The following is a 13,984-nucleotide window of genomic DNA, read 5'->3' on the forward strand; positions in this document are numbered from 1 at the left end:
TAGTAAAATTTCAGTTTGACTAATTATTAATGTTATAATTTACCTAATATCACCGACAGTACACTTCCTCCGTTGGCTTAACAGATTCCTCAGCAATATCTTTATTAGTCATGAAGACCAAGGATCAAAATAAATTAAGTTAGATTAGCCCTGTGAACTGCTGTAAAGTGGTTGACAAGATTTTCAAAACTAAGAAGCCATACTCAATCATATTTCTCTTGAAATAATATTTTTAGTAAGAGAAAAGTATTTTTCAAATCATGAATATAATAAAATTATTTTTAAATTAAGTACATTTTGGCTTTATATGCTTTTTTTAAAGGCTGTTTCAAGTTTTGGAGAAGTTTTACACTGTATATAATCTATGAGTTTAGAATTACATGGGTTTCAGTTATAAATAAATATAATTTAGGGCACTTGATCAAGTGTTTTATTGATAGGAGTGAACTTCAGACATTTGAAAACAGCTGCCCAGAGAATCTTTAGGAGGCTGATCCCCCAACACAGGTCAGAAGATGCAAATCATTGTGCTCTGATAGGGGTCTTTTTAAAAGGCACTTTCTCATGCAGTTAGGCATTTGATAGAGCATTAAATTACGTATACTTTTTATGGGAGGGAATGAAATTTTATTGGGATATGTGCTTGTATTAAGGAAAATTGGTTAGAAATTTTGCTAATTCTTCTGTGAGTTTCTCTAAAGACATCATAAAATATTTGTTATTAAGAACGTTCAGAGGAGTAAACTTTATTGCTTTATTTTAAAATCTAGAAACTGTTTTAATTAATATTCTAATAATTTGTACCTCTCATCAGCAAAATAGGGATTTGGACATGTTCATCAATGCCTCCAAGAATTTCAACCTCAACATCACCTGGGCTGCCAGCTTCTCAGGTAAAGACACACCTAGAGAAGACCCCCCAAATGGAGGTGTGATAGATTAAGAAATGTAATATAGGAATTGGGAAAGCGAGCTTAGGAGACAGATTGGTTTGAAACCACCCTTGCCACTTATTAACTATGAGACCTTGAGCAAGTGTCTAAATCCCTCTGTAAACCGTAACATTATTTTATTCATCTGTAAAGTGAGCATGATACTTACCTCTTAGAATTGTTGTATAGATTAAATTAGGTTATACCTACCAGAGTTTGCTGTGGTGTCAGGCTCTGTGTGGTTACTACCCTAGCCCACCACCACCATTTCTGTTCTTGCTGTGGCCACTGGCACTACCATCATTGTCTAAATCCATGCTTCAGAAGTGAAAAATTCAAATGACTCATCGTTTCAATAAATGAAAACATTTTAAATAAAATGAGATTTCAGTAGGTGCAGAGAAATGTAACTTGGGAATTACATTAAGCTCTAAAAGCGCAGCTCTTACTGTCTGTCTTACTGTGATTCACTGAAGATCTACTGTGTAGAAAATCTAAAGAAATAAAGGATGAAGGGCAAGTGCTGTGACTCGTGCCTTTAATCCCAACACTTTGGGAGACTGAGGCAGGAGGATTGCTTGAGCTCAGGAGTTTAAGACCAGCCTAGGCAACATAGTGAGGCCCTGTCTCTACAAAAAAAAGAAAGAAAAAAAAACCGGGTGTGGTGATGCATACCTGTAATGCCAACTACTCAGGAGGCTGAGATGAGAGGATCACTTGAGCCCAGGAGTTGGAGGCTGCTCTGAGCCATGATTGTGCCATTGCACTCAGGTGTGGGCAAACAGAGCAAGATCCCATCTCTTTAAAAAAAAAAAAAAAAGAAAGAAAGAAAAAAGGATAATCACTACTTGATAACTCAACAAGTAGATACGGGTTTGAAATTTGTCCATTAAATTTACTTGCACCGTGCTATTAGGCAAGTTACTTAAGGTTTCTGAGCCAGTTTCCTCCTGTATAAAGTAGGATAGTAAAAACGCCGTCCTGGCAGGGCATGATAGCTCTTGCCTGTAATCCCAGCACTGTGGGAAGCCAAGGTGGGCAAATCATTTGAGGTCAAGAGTTCGAGACCAGCCTGGCCTACGTGGCGAAACCCCGTCTCTCCTAAAAATACGAAAATCAGCCAGGCGTGGAAGTACGTGCCTGTAATCCCAGCTACTCAGGAGGCTGAGGTAGGAGAATTGCTTGAACCTTGAAGGTAGAGGTTGCTGTGAGCCGAGATCACGCCACTGCACTCCAGCCTCGGTGACAAAGTGAAACTCCATCTCAAAAAAAAAAAAAATTTAAAAAAACAAACAAAAAAAAAACACCTTCCCAAGTAGAGTGATGTGAGAATTAAATGGGATAATAAATGAAGTAGTCAGTGTAGTGCTTGAAATGTTACGGTAAATGGTAACTATATTTTATCATCATTATTACTATTATAATACTGGGTTTTTTAAAAATCAAAAACACAAACCAATTAGAGTGATGCAAAATAAGAGAATTACCTTGTGCACGCCACTTACATTTATCGTCTTAAAACATTGTGTTGAATTTGAGAAAAGTTCAGAAACTCGCAATGAGGAGAGACTTTTAAGAAAAAGTCTGAATTATCAGAGTCTTTGGAGAAAGGCAGCATCTCCAGGCATGTGAAAGATTTGTAGTGAGCTGGGCCGTGGCTCATGCCTGTAATCTCAGCACTTTGGGAGGCTGAGGCAGGTGGATTACCTGAGGTCAGGAGTTCAAGACCAGCCTAACCAACATGGTGAAACCCCGTCTCTACTGAAAATACAAAATTAGCTGAGTGTGGTGGCGCATGCCTGTAATCCCAGCTACTTAAGAGGCTGAGGCAGGAGAATTGCTTGAACCTGGGAGGCGGAGGTTGCAGTGACCCAAGATTGCGTCATTGCACTCCAGTCTGGACAACAAGAGCGAAACTCCATCTCAAAAAAAGAAAAAAAGAAACATTTGCAATGAGTGTCTCAATGAAGACGTGATAATCTGGGCTCTAGTCACAGGGTCTAACTCAGACATGGAAAAAAGTGCATTTCATTAATCTTTATCAGCACTTGAATTCCTGGCTGAGGGAGAATGTGGAACATTGAAGGACTGTCTGAGAATAGGATGGAGTTATACCAGATTAGGAGGACTTAAATACCATGGTAGCTGGCGGTAGAAGGGAGGACCGAGTGACCCCTTGAGCCCCTCCTCCCTGCTACTGTGGGTTAGGCAGTGAGCGGTACATCAGCATTACTGGCATGGGAGTCTGGCACATTGCCAAGGAGGTGTAAAGGAGAAATGCAAAGGAATTGAAGTGGTGTGGGCAAAGTGAATGCCAGTGCTTGTTGATAGGATTCTACCGGTGTCGTATTTTCATGATCATGTGTGTCGCCTGTTTGGGGGTGGGGCAAGGGTGGAAGGGAGTTACATGGATTCCTGGTAAAACCTTTTTTTTTTTTCGAGACGGCATTTCACTCTTGTTGCCCAGGCTGGAGTGCAATGGCACGATCTTGGCTCACCGCAACCTCCGCCTCCGGGGTTCAAGCGATTCTCCTGCCTCAGCCTGCTGAGTAGCTGAGATTACAGGCATGTGCCACCACGCCTGGCTAATTGTGTATTTTTAGTAGAGACAGGGTTTCTCCATGTTTGTCAGGCTGGTCTTGAACTCCCGACCTCAGGTGATCCACCCACCTCAGTCTCCCAAAGTGCTGGGATTACAGGTGTGAGCCACCACACCCAGCTGGTAAAGCCATTTTGGTTAGGGGCATAGGCTTGTATATCAGCCTGCCCAGCTTTAAATCTTATCTCCATTTCTTGCTGGCTATGTGACTTGAGGGAAGTCAGTTACTTTCTCTGAACCTCAATTTCCCAATCTGTAAATGAAGATAATAATAGGGCAACTGTGAGGATTAAATGAGATTGAGCTCTTAAAGGCTATTACTGGAACACAGGAAATGTTTGATAAATGTTGTTGTCCTTATTATTAATGAGGCCAGATTCTGTTCTCCCCCTACCCCCCCAAAAAATGTCTCTTCTCTTTCATGTTTTTCTTCTAACAGCTGGAACCCAGGCTGGAGAAGAGATGCCTGTTGTTTCAAAAACCAACATTAAGGAGTACAAAGATAGTTTCTCTAATGAGAAGTTTGATTTTCGCAACCACCCAAATATCACTTTCTTTGTTTATGTCAGTAATTTCACCTGGCCCATCAAAATTCAGGTAAGAAGAGCTTTTTGGTCTCATACCTGCAAAGATGGTGAAATCTCTTTAGTAAGACTAAATTTGCTAATTTGGAGCTTGTGGTAAATGAGATGTGCAATGTGGCCTTGCCTTTGTAATGTCTATGGCAGAGAAGTGCTGAGTACATGCATGCTGCACAGAAGATTGGAGTGGGGATGGACTGTATCACTCGGGAAGGACTTTTGCAAAAGCACTGTTGAAAGCAAGTTGGCATGTAACAGATTTGGTCATTATAATCGTATTCACTTCTTCAGTAAGCACTTGCCATGTGAAAACCTGTAGGGCTTCACAAAGAACTTCAGTTCTAGAGTAAGGTGGATGTAAGTGAAACAAACCCACATATAACGAGTGAAAGCCAGAGTGTGGAAAGTGACATGAGATGATCCCAGAAATGCTATCAAAGTTTAAAGGAGGACAGCTGGGGAGGCTGTGTTGAAGAACATCAGCCTTGTAGTCAGACAGAGGTGGTTTGATTCCTGGCTCCTATACAAATCATGCAGCCTTTCCAAGTCTCCAGTTCTCTGTGCATGTGACCTGAAGGGTAGTTGTCAGCGGCTGTATGACTGCTGCAGTGTCTTGTTGTCAGCCTACTCCTTTCCTCTGTTCCCAGGGGGCCAGTGTACTCCCACTTTTCCAAGACCCATGGCCCCATTTTAGCTTTTTATACTCATGTCCCCTGGGGCCTTTCCTCAATACCTTCTGCTTCTTACCTTCTTCATTTAGGTGAATGTGGAGGTTGGGGATAGGTGGGCTTTCAGGGACTGGTTCATCTTTAACCACAGAAGCATGGTCACTGGACGGAGGCTGTTGCCGTTTGCCAAAGTTCAGAAGCATAATCAACCTAAGAAGCAAGTCATCACAAACATATGAAAAAAGTTCAACATCACTGATCATTAGAGAAATGCAAATCAAAACCACAGTGAGATACCATCTCACACCAGTCAGAATGTCTGTTATTAGAAAGTCAAAAAAGAACAGATGCTGGCAAGGCTGTAGAGAAACAACAATGCTTCTACACTGTTGGTGAGAGTGTAAATTAGTTCAGCCATTGTGGAAGACAGTGTGGCAATTCCTCAAAGACCTAGAGGCAGAAATACCATTTGACCCAGCCATCCCATTACTGGATGTATATCCAAAAGAATATAAATTATTCTGTTACAAAGATACATGCACATGTATGTTCATTGAAGCACTATTCACAGTAGCAAAGACATGGAATCAACCTAAATGCCCATCAACAATAGACTGTATAAAGAAAATGTGGTACATATACACCATGGAATACTATGCAGCCATAAAAAGGAATGAGATCATGTCCTTTGCAGGGACATGGATGGAGCTGGAGGCCATTATCCTCAGCAAACTAATGCAGGAACAGAAAACCAGGTACCACATGTTCTCACTTATAAGTGGGAGCTGAGAACACATGGACACATGGTGGGGAACAACACACACTGGGGCTTGTTGGAGGGTGATGGGGAGGTGGGAGAGCATCAGGAAGAATAGCTAATGGATACTGGGCTTAATACCTAGGTGATGAGATGATGGCACATTATGGCACACGTTTACCTATGTAACAAACCTGTATATCCTGCACATGTACCCCTGAACTTAAAAATTAACAACAAAAACAAGTTAACGCTCATCAATTAGGATGCCTTGGGACTGTGACTAAAGAACAGTTGATCTTTCCATTCTGGAAATATAGAGCACAAAAACTATGTTGTACTTTTTCTCACCACCCTCTCTCCTTTTCCTGTCTCCATGGTCTAAGATTTGTTAATCCTCTCATTGGCTTCTCCCTTTGCCCTTGCATACTCCCTGTGTCCCTCCTCAGCCAGTCTTGTAAGCATCAGCTACGCTTCTATTCCTGTTTCCTCTTGTCTAGTCACACATCTGCTCACAATGGTCTGGCCTCTTGCCTTACCACATCCTGAAACCGTCCTGTCATAGTGGGCCCCAATGATGGAATTCTTCAGTCCCCTTTTTCTCTCATTGCATGGCTTTGAATCATCATCTTTCTTGTCTTCCTGGATTTTTCTTTCCCTCATTCTCTGGCCAGTCTTTTTAGGGAATCCTCTTCCTCTTCCTTAAACACTGGGCTTGTCTAGAATTCAGACCCCGTCCTTTTCTCTCTCTACTCAGTTTCCTGCATGTGGGACTTGTGGTGCCACATCTATTCTGGTGATTCTCAGTGCTGTCTCCAGACCAGCACTGGCAGTTGCTGCCTGGACAGCCCTACCTGGGTAGTCAAAGTTCCCTATGTTTGGTACATATTCCTTGTTGTGATCTTAGCCCCAGACTTCCATGCTTCCTTTCTCTGTAAACAACACCACCATCACCCTGTTGCACAAGCCAGGGTCTGCAGATCATTTGCATTCCTGGGATAAACCCAAATTGGGCATGACATATTATTGCCTTACTTTACACATTGTTGGATTCAGTTTTGCTAACATTTTTGATTAGAATTTTGTATCTATTTCATGAGTAAGAATGTCCGATAATTTTCTCTTGCTGTCCTTGTTATGGTTTTGGTATCATGTTAAACTAACCTTTAATAATTATAATTTGAGGAGTTTTCACTCTTTCTCATCTCTGGAGAATATGTAAGATTAGAGTTAACTGAACCTCAAGTACTTGGTAGCTCTCACCTGTAAAATCATTTGATCCTAGTGTCTTATTTGTGGAGTTATTTTTTAGCTGCTGATTCAGCTTCTTTAGTAGTTATAGGATATTTTGAATTTCCTCTTTATTTGATTCACTTTTTAATATTTTTTCTAGGTATTTATATCATGTTTTTAAATGTATTTTTAATTTTACTTTTTAAATTGATACATAATTGTACATATTTATGAGGTACATGAGATATTTTGATACATGCATACAATGTATAGTGATCAAATAAGAGTAATTAGGATATCCATCACCTCAAACATTTATCATTTCTTTGTGTTGAGTACATTTCACATCTTCTAGCTATTTTGAAATAATAAATTATTGCTAACTATAATCATGATGTGTATTGTGCCATTGAACACAAGAACTTCTTCTAACTCTATTTTTATGCCCATTAACCTCTATCTCCCCAGCCCCTCAGCCGCTGGTAACCACCATTCTACACTCTACCTCCATGAGATCAGTTTTCTTAGCTCACACATGTGAATGAGAAAATATATTTGTCTTTCTGTGCCTGGCTTGTTTCACTTAACATAATGACCTCCAGTTCCATTCATGTTGCTGCAAAGAACAGGATTTCATTCGTTTTGTGAATGAATAATATTTCGTTGTATAATATATACAACATTTTATTTGTCCATTCGGTTGTTGATGGACACGTAGGTTGATTTCGTATGTTCACTGTTGTGAATAGTGCTGCAATAAATGTTTGTAGCATGCAGTATCTCTTCAGTATACTGATTTTCTTTCTTTTGGATATATACCCAGCGGTGGGATTGCTGGATCATGTGGTGGATCTGTTTTGAGCAGTCTTCATACTGTCTTCTATAGTGGCTGTACTAAATAATTTACATTCCCACCAGCAGTGAACTAGTATCCTCTTTCCCTGTATCCTTGCCAGCATCTGTTATTTTGTCTTTTTAATAATAGCCATTTTAACGGGGATGAGATGATTTCTTATTATGGTTTTGATTTGCGTTTGCCTGATAATTACTGATGTTGAGTTTTTTTCTTATGCCTGTTGGCCATTTGTATGTCTTCTTTTGAGAAATGTCTGTTCAGATCATTTGCCCATTTTTAAATCAAATTTTTTTTCTATTGAGTTGTTTGAATTCCTTGTGTATTCTGGTTATAAATCCCTTGTTGGAGGGATAGTTTCGAAATATTTTCTCCCATTCTATAAGCTTTCTCTTCACTCTGTTTCCTTTGCTTTGTAGAGCTTTTTGGCTTGATATAATCCCCTTTGTCTATTTTTGCTTTTGTTGCCTGTGATTTCGGCATCTTACACAAAACACCTTTGCCCAGACCAATGTCCTGAAGGATTTTCCCGATATTTTCTTCTAGTAGTTTTATGGTTTTAGGTCTTATACTTAAGCCTTTAATCCATTTAAATTTGATTTTTGTATGTGGTGAGAGAGAGGGACCTCGTGTTGTTTTTCTGCACATGGATATCCACTTTTCCCAGCACCATTTATTGAAGAACCTGTCCTTTCCTTCACTGAATATTCTTGACTCCATTACTGAAAAACAGTTGGCTGTGAATATGTGGATTTATTTCTGGGTTCTTTATTTTGTTCCACTGGTCTGTGTATCTGTTTTTATGCTGGTATCATGCTGTTATGGGTACTATAGCTTTGTAGCACATTTTGAAGTAAGGTGATAGGATGCCTCCAGTTTCGTTCTTCTTGCTCAGAAATGCTTTGGTTGGCTGAGTGCAGTGGCTCATGCCTATAATCCCAGCACTTTGGGAGGCCAAGGCGGGTGGATCACCTGAGGTCAGGAGTTTGAGACCAGCCTGGCCAACATGGCAAAACCCTGTCTCTAATAAAAATACAAAAATTAGCCATGTGCAGTGGTGGGGCCTGTAATCCCAGCTACTTGGGAGGCTGGGGCAGAAGTGTCTCTTGAACCCAGGAGGAAGAGGCTGCAGTGAGCCAAGATTGCGCCACTACACTCTACCCTGGGCAAACAGAGCGAGACTCTGTCTCAAAAAAAAAAAAAAAAAGAAAAGAAAAAAATGCTTTGGCTATTTGGGGTCTTCTGTGGTTGCATACAAATTTTAGAATTGTTTTTTCTGTTTCTGTGAAGAATGTCATTGGTGTAGAGATTACATTGAATCTGTAGATAGATTTTGGTAGTATGGTTTTTTCCACAATATATTATTTCAGTCCACAAACATGGTGTCTCTTTCCATTTTTTTGTGATCTCTTCAATTTCTTACATCAATGTTTTATAGTTTTCCTTGTAAAGAGGACTTTCACCTCCTTGGTTAAATTTATTCCTACGGTTGTTTTTGGAAGTTTTAAAAAAATCTATTGAGAATGGGATTGCTTTCTTGATTTCTTCTTCTGCTAATTTGTTACTCCTGTATAGAAATGCTTCTGATTTTTGTGTGTTGATTTTGTATCCTTCAACTTTACTGAGTTTATCAGTTCTTAGTTTTTTGGTGGAGCTTTTAGGGTTTTCTATATATAAGATTATATCAACTGCAAATAGGGACAATTTGACTTCCTCCTTTGAATTTGGATGCCCTTTATTTCTTTCTTTTGCCTAGTTGCTCTGGTCAAATATGTTGATAATTTGTTGATGCTGTCCTCTAATCTTCGTAGCATCTGTGTTCATGAAATCCTTTGTCATATTCCAATGTTGATAGCATTATTCACAACCGAAGTGTGGAAACAACCCAAGTATCTATCAGTGGATGAATGGATAAACAAAATGTGGTATGTATGTATGTATGTGTGTGTGTGTGTATATATATATACACATACACACATACATACATACATATATAAAATGTTATTCAGCATTAAAAAGGAATGAAATTCTGATACATGCAACAACACAAGTAAACCTTGAAAACACGCTAAGTGAAATAAGCTAGTTGCAAGAGGACAGATATTGAATTATTCCACTTACATGAACTGTCTAGAGTACACAAATTCTTTTTTATTATTATTATTATTATTATTATACTTTAAGCTCTAGAGTACATGTGCATAACGTGCAGGTTTGTTACATATGTATACTTGTGCCATGTTGGTGTGCTGCACCCATCAACTCGTCATTTACATCAGGTATAACTCCCAATGCAATCCCTCCCCCCTCCCACCTCCCCATAATAGGCCCCGGTGTGTGATGTTCCCCTTCCCGAGTCCAAGTGATCTCATTGTTCAGTTCCCACCTATGAGTGAGAACATGTGGTGTTTGGTTTTCTGTTCTTGCGATAGTTTGCTGAGAATGATGGTTTCCAGCTGCATCCATGTCCCTACAAAGGACCCAAACTCATCCTTTTTTATGGCTGCATAGTATTCCATGGTGTATATGTGCCACATTTTCTTAATCCAGTCTGTCACTGATGGACATTTGGGTTGATTCCAAGTCTTTGCTATTGTGAATAGTGCCACAATGAACATACGTGTGCATGTGTCTTTATAGCAGCATGATTTATAATCCTTTGGGTATGTACCCAGTAATGGGATGGCTGGGTCATATGGTAGTTCTAGATCCTTGAGGAATCGCCATACTGTTTTCCATAATGGTTGAACTAGTTTACAATCCCACCAGCAGTGTAAAAGTGTTCCTATTTCTCCACATCCTCTCTAGCACCTGTTGTTTCCTGACTTTTTTATGATTGCCATTCTTTCACAAGCATTCTTATACACCAGTAACAGACAAACAGAGAGCCAAATCATGAATGAACTTCCATTCACAGTTGCTTCAAAGAGAATAAAATACCTAGGAATCCAACTTACAAGGGATGTAAAGGACCTCTTCAAGGAGAATACAAACCACTGCTCAGTGAAATAAAAGAGGACACAAATAAATGGAAGAACATACCATGGTCATGGATAGGAAGAATCAATATCATGAAAATGGCCATACTGCCCAAGGTAATTTATAGATTCAATGCCATCCCCATCAAGCTACCAATGAGTTTCTTCACAGAATTGGAAAAAACTGCTTTAAAGTTCATATGGAACCGAAAAAGAGCCCGCATTGCCAAGACAATCCTAAGTCAAAAGAACAAAGCTGGAGGCATCACGCTGCCTGACTTCAAACTATACTACAAGGCTACAGTAACCAAAACAGCATGATACTGGTACCAAAACAGAGATATAGACCAATGGAACAGAACAGAGTCCTCAGAAATAATACCACACATCTACAACCATCTGATCTTTGACAAACCTGACAAAAACAAGAAATGGGGAAAGGATTCCCTATTTAATAAATGGTGCTGGGAAAATTGGCTAGCTATAAGTAGAAAGCTGAAACTGGATCCTTTCATTACTCCTTATACGAAAATTAATTCAAGATGGATTAGAGACTTAAATGTTATACCTAATACCATAAAAACCCTAGATGAAAACCTAGGTAATACCATTCAGGACATAGGCATGGGCAAGGACTTCATGTCTGAAACACCAAAAGCAACGGCAACAAAAGCCAAAATTGACAAATGGGATCTAATTAAACTAAAGAGTTTCTGCACAGCAAAACAAACTACCATCAGAGTGAACAGGCAACCTACAGAATGGGAGAAAATTTTTGCAATCTACTCATCTGACAAAGGGCTAACATCCAGAACCTACAAAGAACTCAAACAAATTTACAAGAAAAAAACAAACAACCCCATCAAAAAGTGGGCAAAGGATATGAACAGACATTTCTCAAAAGAAGACATGCATATAGCCAACAGACACATGACAAAATGCTCATCATCACTGGCCATCAGAGAAATGCAAATCAAAACCACAATGAGATAGAGTACACAAATTCTTAGAGACAGAAAGTGGAGTGGAGGTTACCAGCAGCTAGAGGGGAGCGGGAAATGGGGAATTACTGCTTCATGGCTATTACAGAGTTTCCCTTTGGGGTGATGAAAAAGCGTTGAAAGTAGGTAGTGATGTCGGTTGCACAAAATTGTAAATGTAATTATTGCCACTGATTTGTACACTTAAAAATGGTTAAAGTGATTTTATATCTTACTACAATTTTAAAAAGTCTTTAAAAATCACAGCAAGATGCTTTTGTAGATACAGCAAGCTTATTCTGAAATTTATATGAAAGGGCAAAAGTTCTAGAATAGCTGTAACAATTTAGAAAAAGAAGAATAAAATGGGAAGAATCAATTTACCCAATGTTAAGGCTTACTATTAGGTACAGTAATCAAGACATTGTTTCAGGTGGAGGGGTAGACACATAGATTAATGGGATAGGCTGATCTATAGATCCGAGAAATAGAACCACATAAATACGTCCAGCTGATTAGGATTTGATTCTGTTTTTGGTGTTTTTTTGAGGCAGAGTCTCACTATGATGTCCAGGCTGGTCTTGAACTCCTGGGCTCAAGGAACCCTCTTACCTCAGCTTCCTGAGTAGCTGGGATTACAGGTGCACACCACCACACCAGTTCCAGCTGATTTTTTTTTTTTTTTTTTGGAGACAGGGTCTCACTTTGTTGCCCAGGCCAGAGTGCAGTGGTGCAATCACAGCACACTGCAGCCTCAACCTCCCTGGCTCAAGTGATCCTCCTGCCTCAGCCTCTCAAGTAGCTGGGACTATAGGCGCATACCACCATGCCTGGCTAATTCTTTTTTTTTTTTTTTTTTTTGGTAGAGAGGGGATTTCCCTATGTTGCCTAGACTGGTCTCAAATTCCTGGGCTCAAGTGATCCCGCCTTGGCCTCCCAAAGTGCTAAGATTGCAGACATGAGCCGTTGCACCCAGCTGATTTTTGACAAAGGCGCTGCAAAGGCAATTCAGTGAAGAAAGGACAGCCTTTTAACAAATAGTGTAGAGCAGTTGGACAACCATAGGCAAACAAAGGAATCTCTAAATCTCACATCTTATATAAAAATTAACTCAATATTGATCACAGATCTAAATGTAAAACATAAAACTATAAAACTTTTAGAAAAAAATAGAGGAGAAAATCTTTGAATCCCAGAACTAAGCAAAAGGTTTTTAGACTTGATACTAAAAACATGATTCATAAAAGGAAAACTTGATAAACTGGAGCACATAAAACCAAAAGTTTTTCTCTGTGAAAAACACTGTTATGAAGATGAAAAGGCAAACTATGGACTGGGAGAAAATATTTGCAAACCATATTTCTGGGAAAGCACTTGAATTTAGAGTATAAGAACTCTCAAAACTCAACAGTAAACAAACAATTCAATTAGAAAATGGGCAAAAGGCTGGGCGCGGTGGCTCATGCCTGTAATCCCAGCACTTTGGGAGGCCGAGACGGGCGGATCATGAGGTCAGGAGATCGAGACCATCCTGGCTAACGTGGTGAAACCTCCTCTCTACTAAAAATACAAAAAATGCCGGGCGCGGTGGCTCACGCCTGTAATCCCAGCACTTTGGGAGGCCGAGATGGGCGGATCACGAAGTCAGGAGATCGACACCATCCTGGCTAACCCGGTGAAACCCCGTCTCTACTAAAAAATACAAAAAACTAGCAGGGGAGGTGGCGGGCGCCTGTAGTCCCAGCTACTTGGGAGGCTAAGGCAGGAGAATGGTGTAAACCTGGGAGGCAGAGCTTGCAGTGAGCTGAGATCCGGCCACTGCACTCCAGCCTGGGCGACAGAGCGAGACTCTGTCTCAAAAAAAAACAAAAAAACAAAAAAACAAAAAATTAGCTGGGCATGGTGGCGGGCGCCTGTAGTCCCAGCTACTGGGGAGGCTGAGGCAGGAGAATAGCGTGAAGCCGGGAGGTAGAGCTTGCAGTGAGCCAAGATCGCATCACTGCACTCCAGCCCCTGGGCTACAGAGTGAGATTCCATCTCAAAAAAAAAAAAAAAAAAAAATGGGCAAAAGACATGAAGAGACATTTAACCAAAGAGGATATACATATGGTGAATAATGACAGAAAAGATGATCGGCATCGATAACCATTAGTGAGGTCGGGTGTGGTGGCTCACACCTGTAATCCCAGCACTTTGGGAGGCAGAGGCAGGCAGATCAACACTTGAGGTCAGGAGTTCAAGACCAGCCTGGCCAACATGGCAAAACCCAGTCTCTACTAAAAATAAAAAATTAGGCAGGCACGGTGGCACATGCCTATAGTCCCAGCTACTCAGGATGCTGAGGCAGGAGAATTGCTTGAACCCAGGAGGCAGGGGTTACAGTGAGCTGAGATTGTGCTACTG

The 13,984-nt window shown here is 40.3% G+C and overlaps 1 protein-coding gene across 4 annotated transcripts in view; it reads left to right on the forward strand.

The window, feature by feature from the left end:
- The window catches only part of LOC105481592 (attractin), a 178,966-nt gene that overhangs the window by 120,484 nt on the left and 44,498 nt on the right, over positions 1–13,984 (forward strand). For all 4 annotated transcript variants that reach the window (XM_011741275.3, XM_011741276.3, XM_071079598.1 and 1 more), the window contains exons 23-24: positions 815–893; positions 3,971–4,128. In XM_011741275.3, coding sequence (XP_011739577.2) covers positions 815–893; positions 3,971–4,128 — 237 coding nt within the window. The remainder of the gene's footprint in view (positions 1–814; positions 894–3,970; positions 4,129–13,984) is intronic.

This window comes from Macaca nemestrina, chromosome 15, assembly GCF_043159975.1.
Source record: "Macaca nemestrina isolate mMacNem1 chromosome 15, mMacNem.hap1, whole genome shotgun sequence".
Classification (NCBI taxonomy): domain Eukaryota; kingdom Metazoa; phylum Chordata; class Mammalia; order Primates; family Cercopithecidae; genus Macaca; species Macaca nemestrina.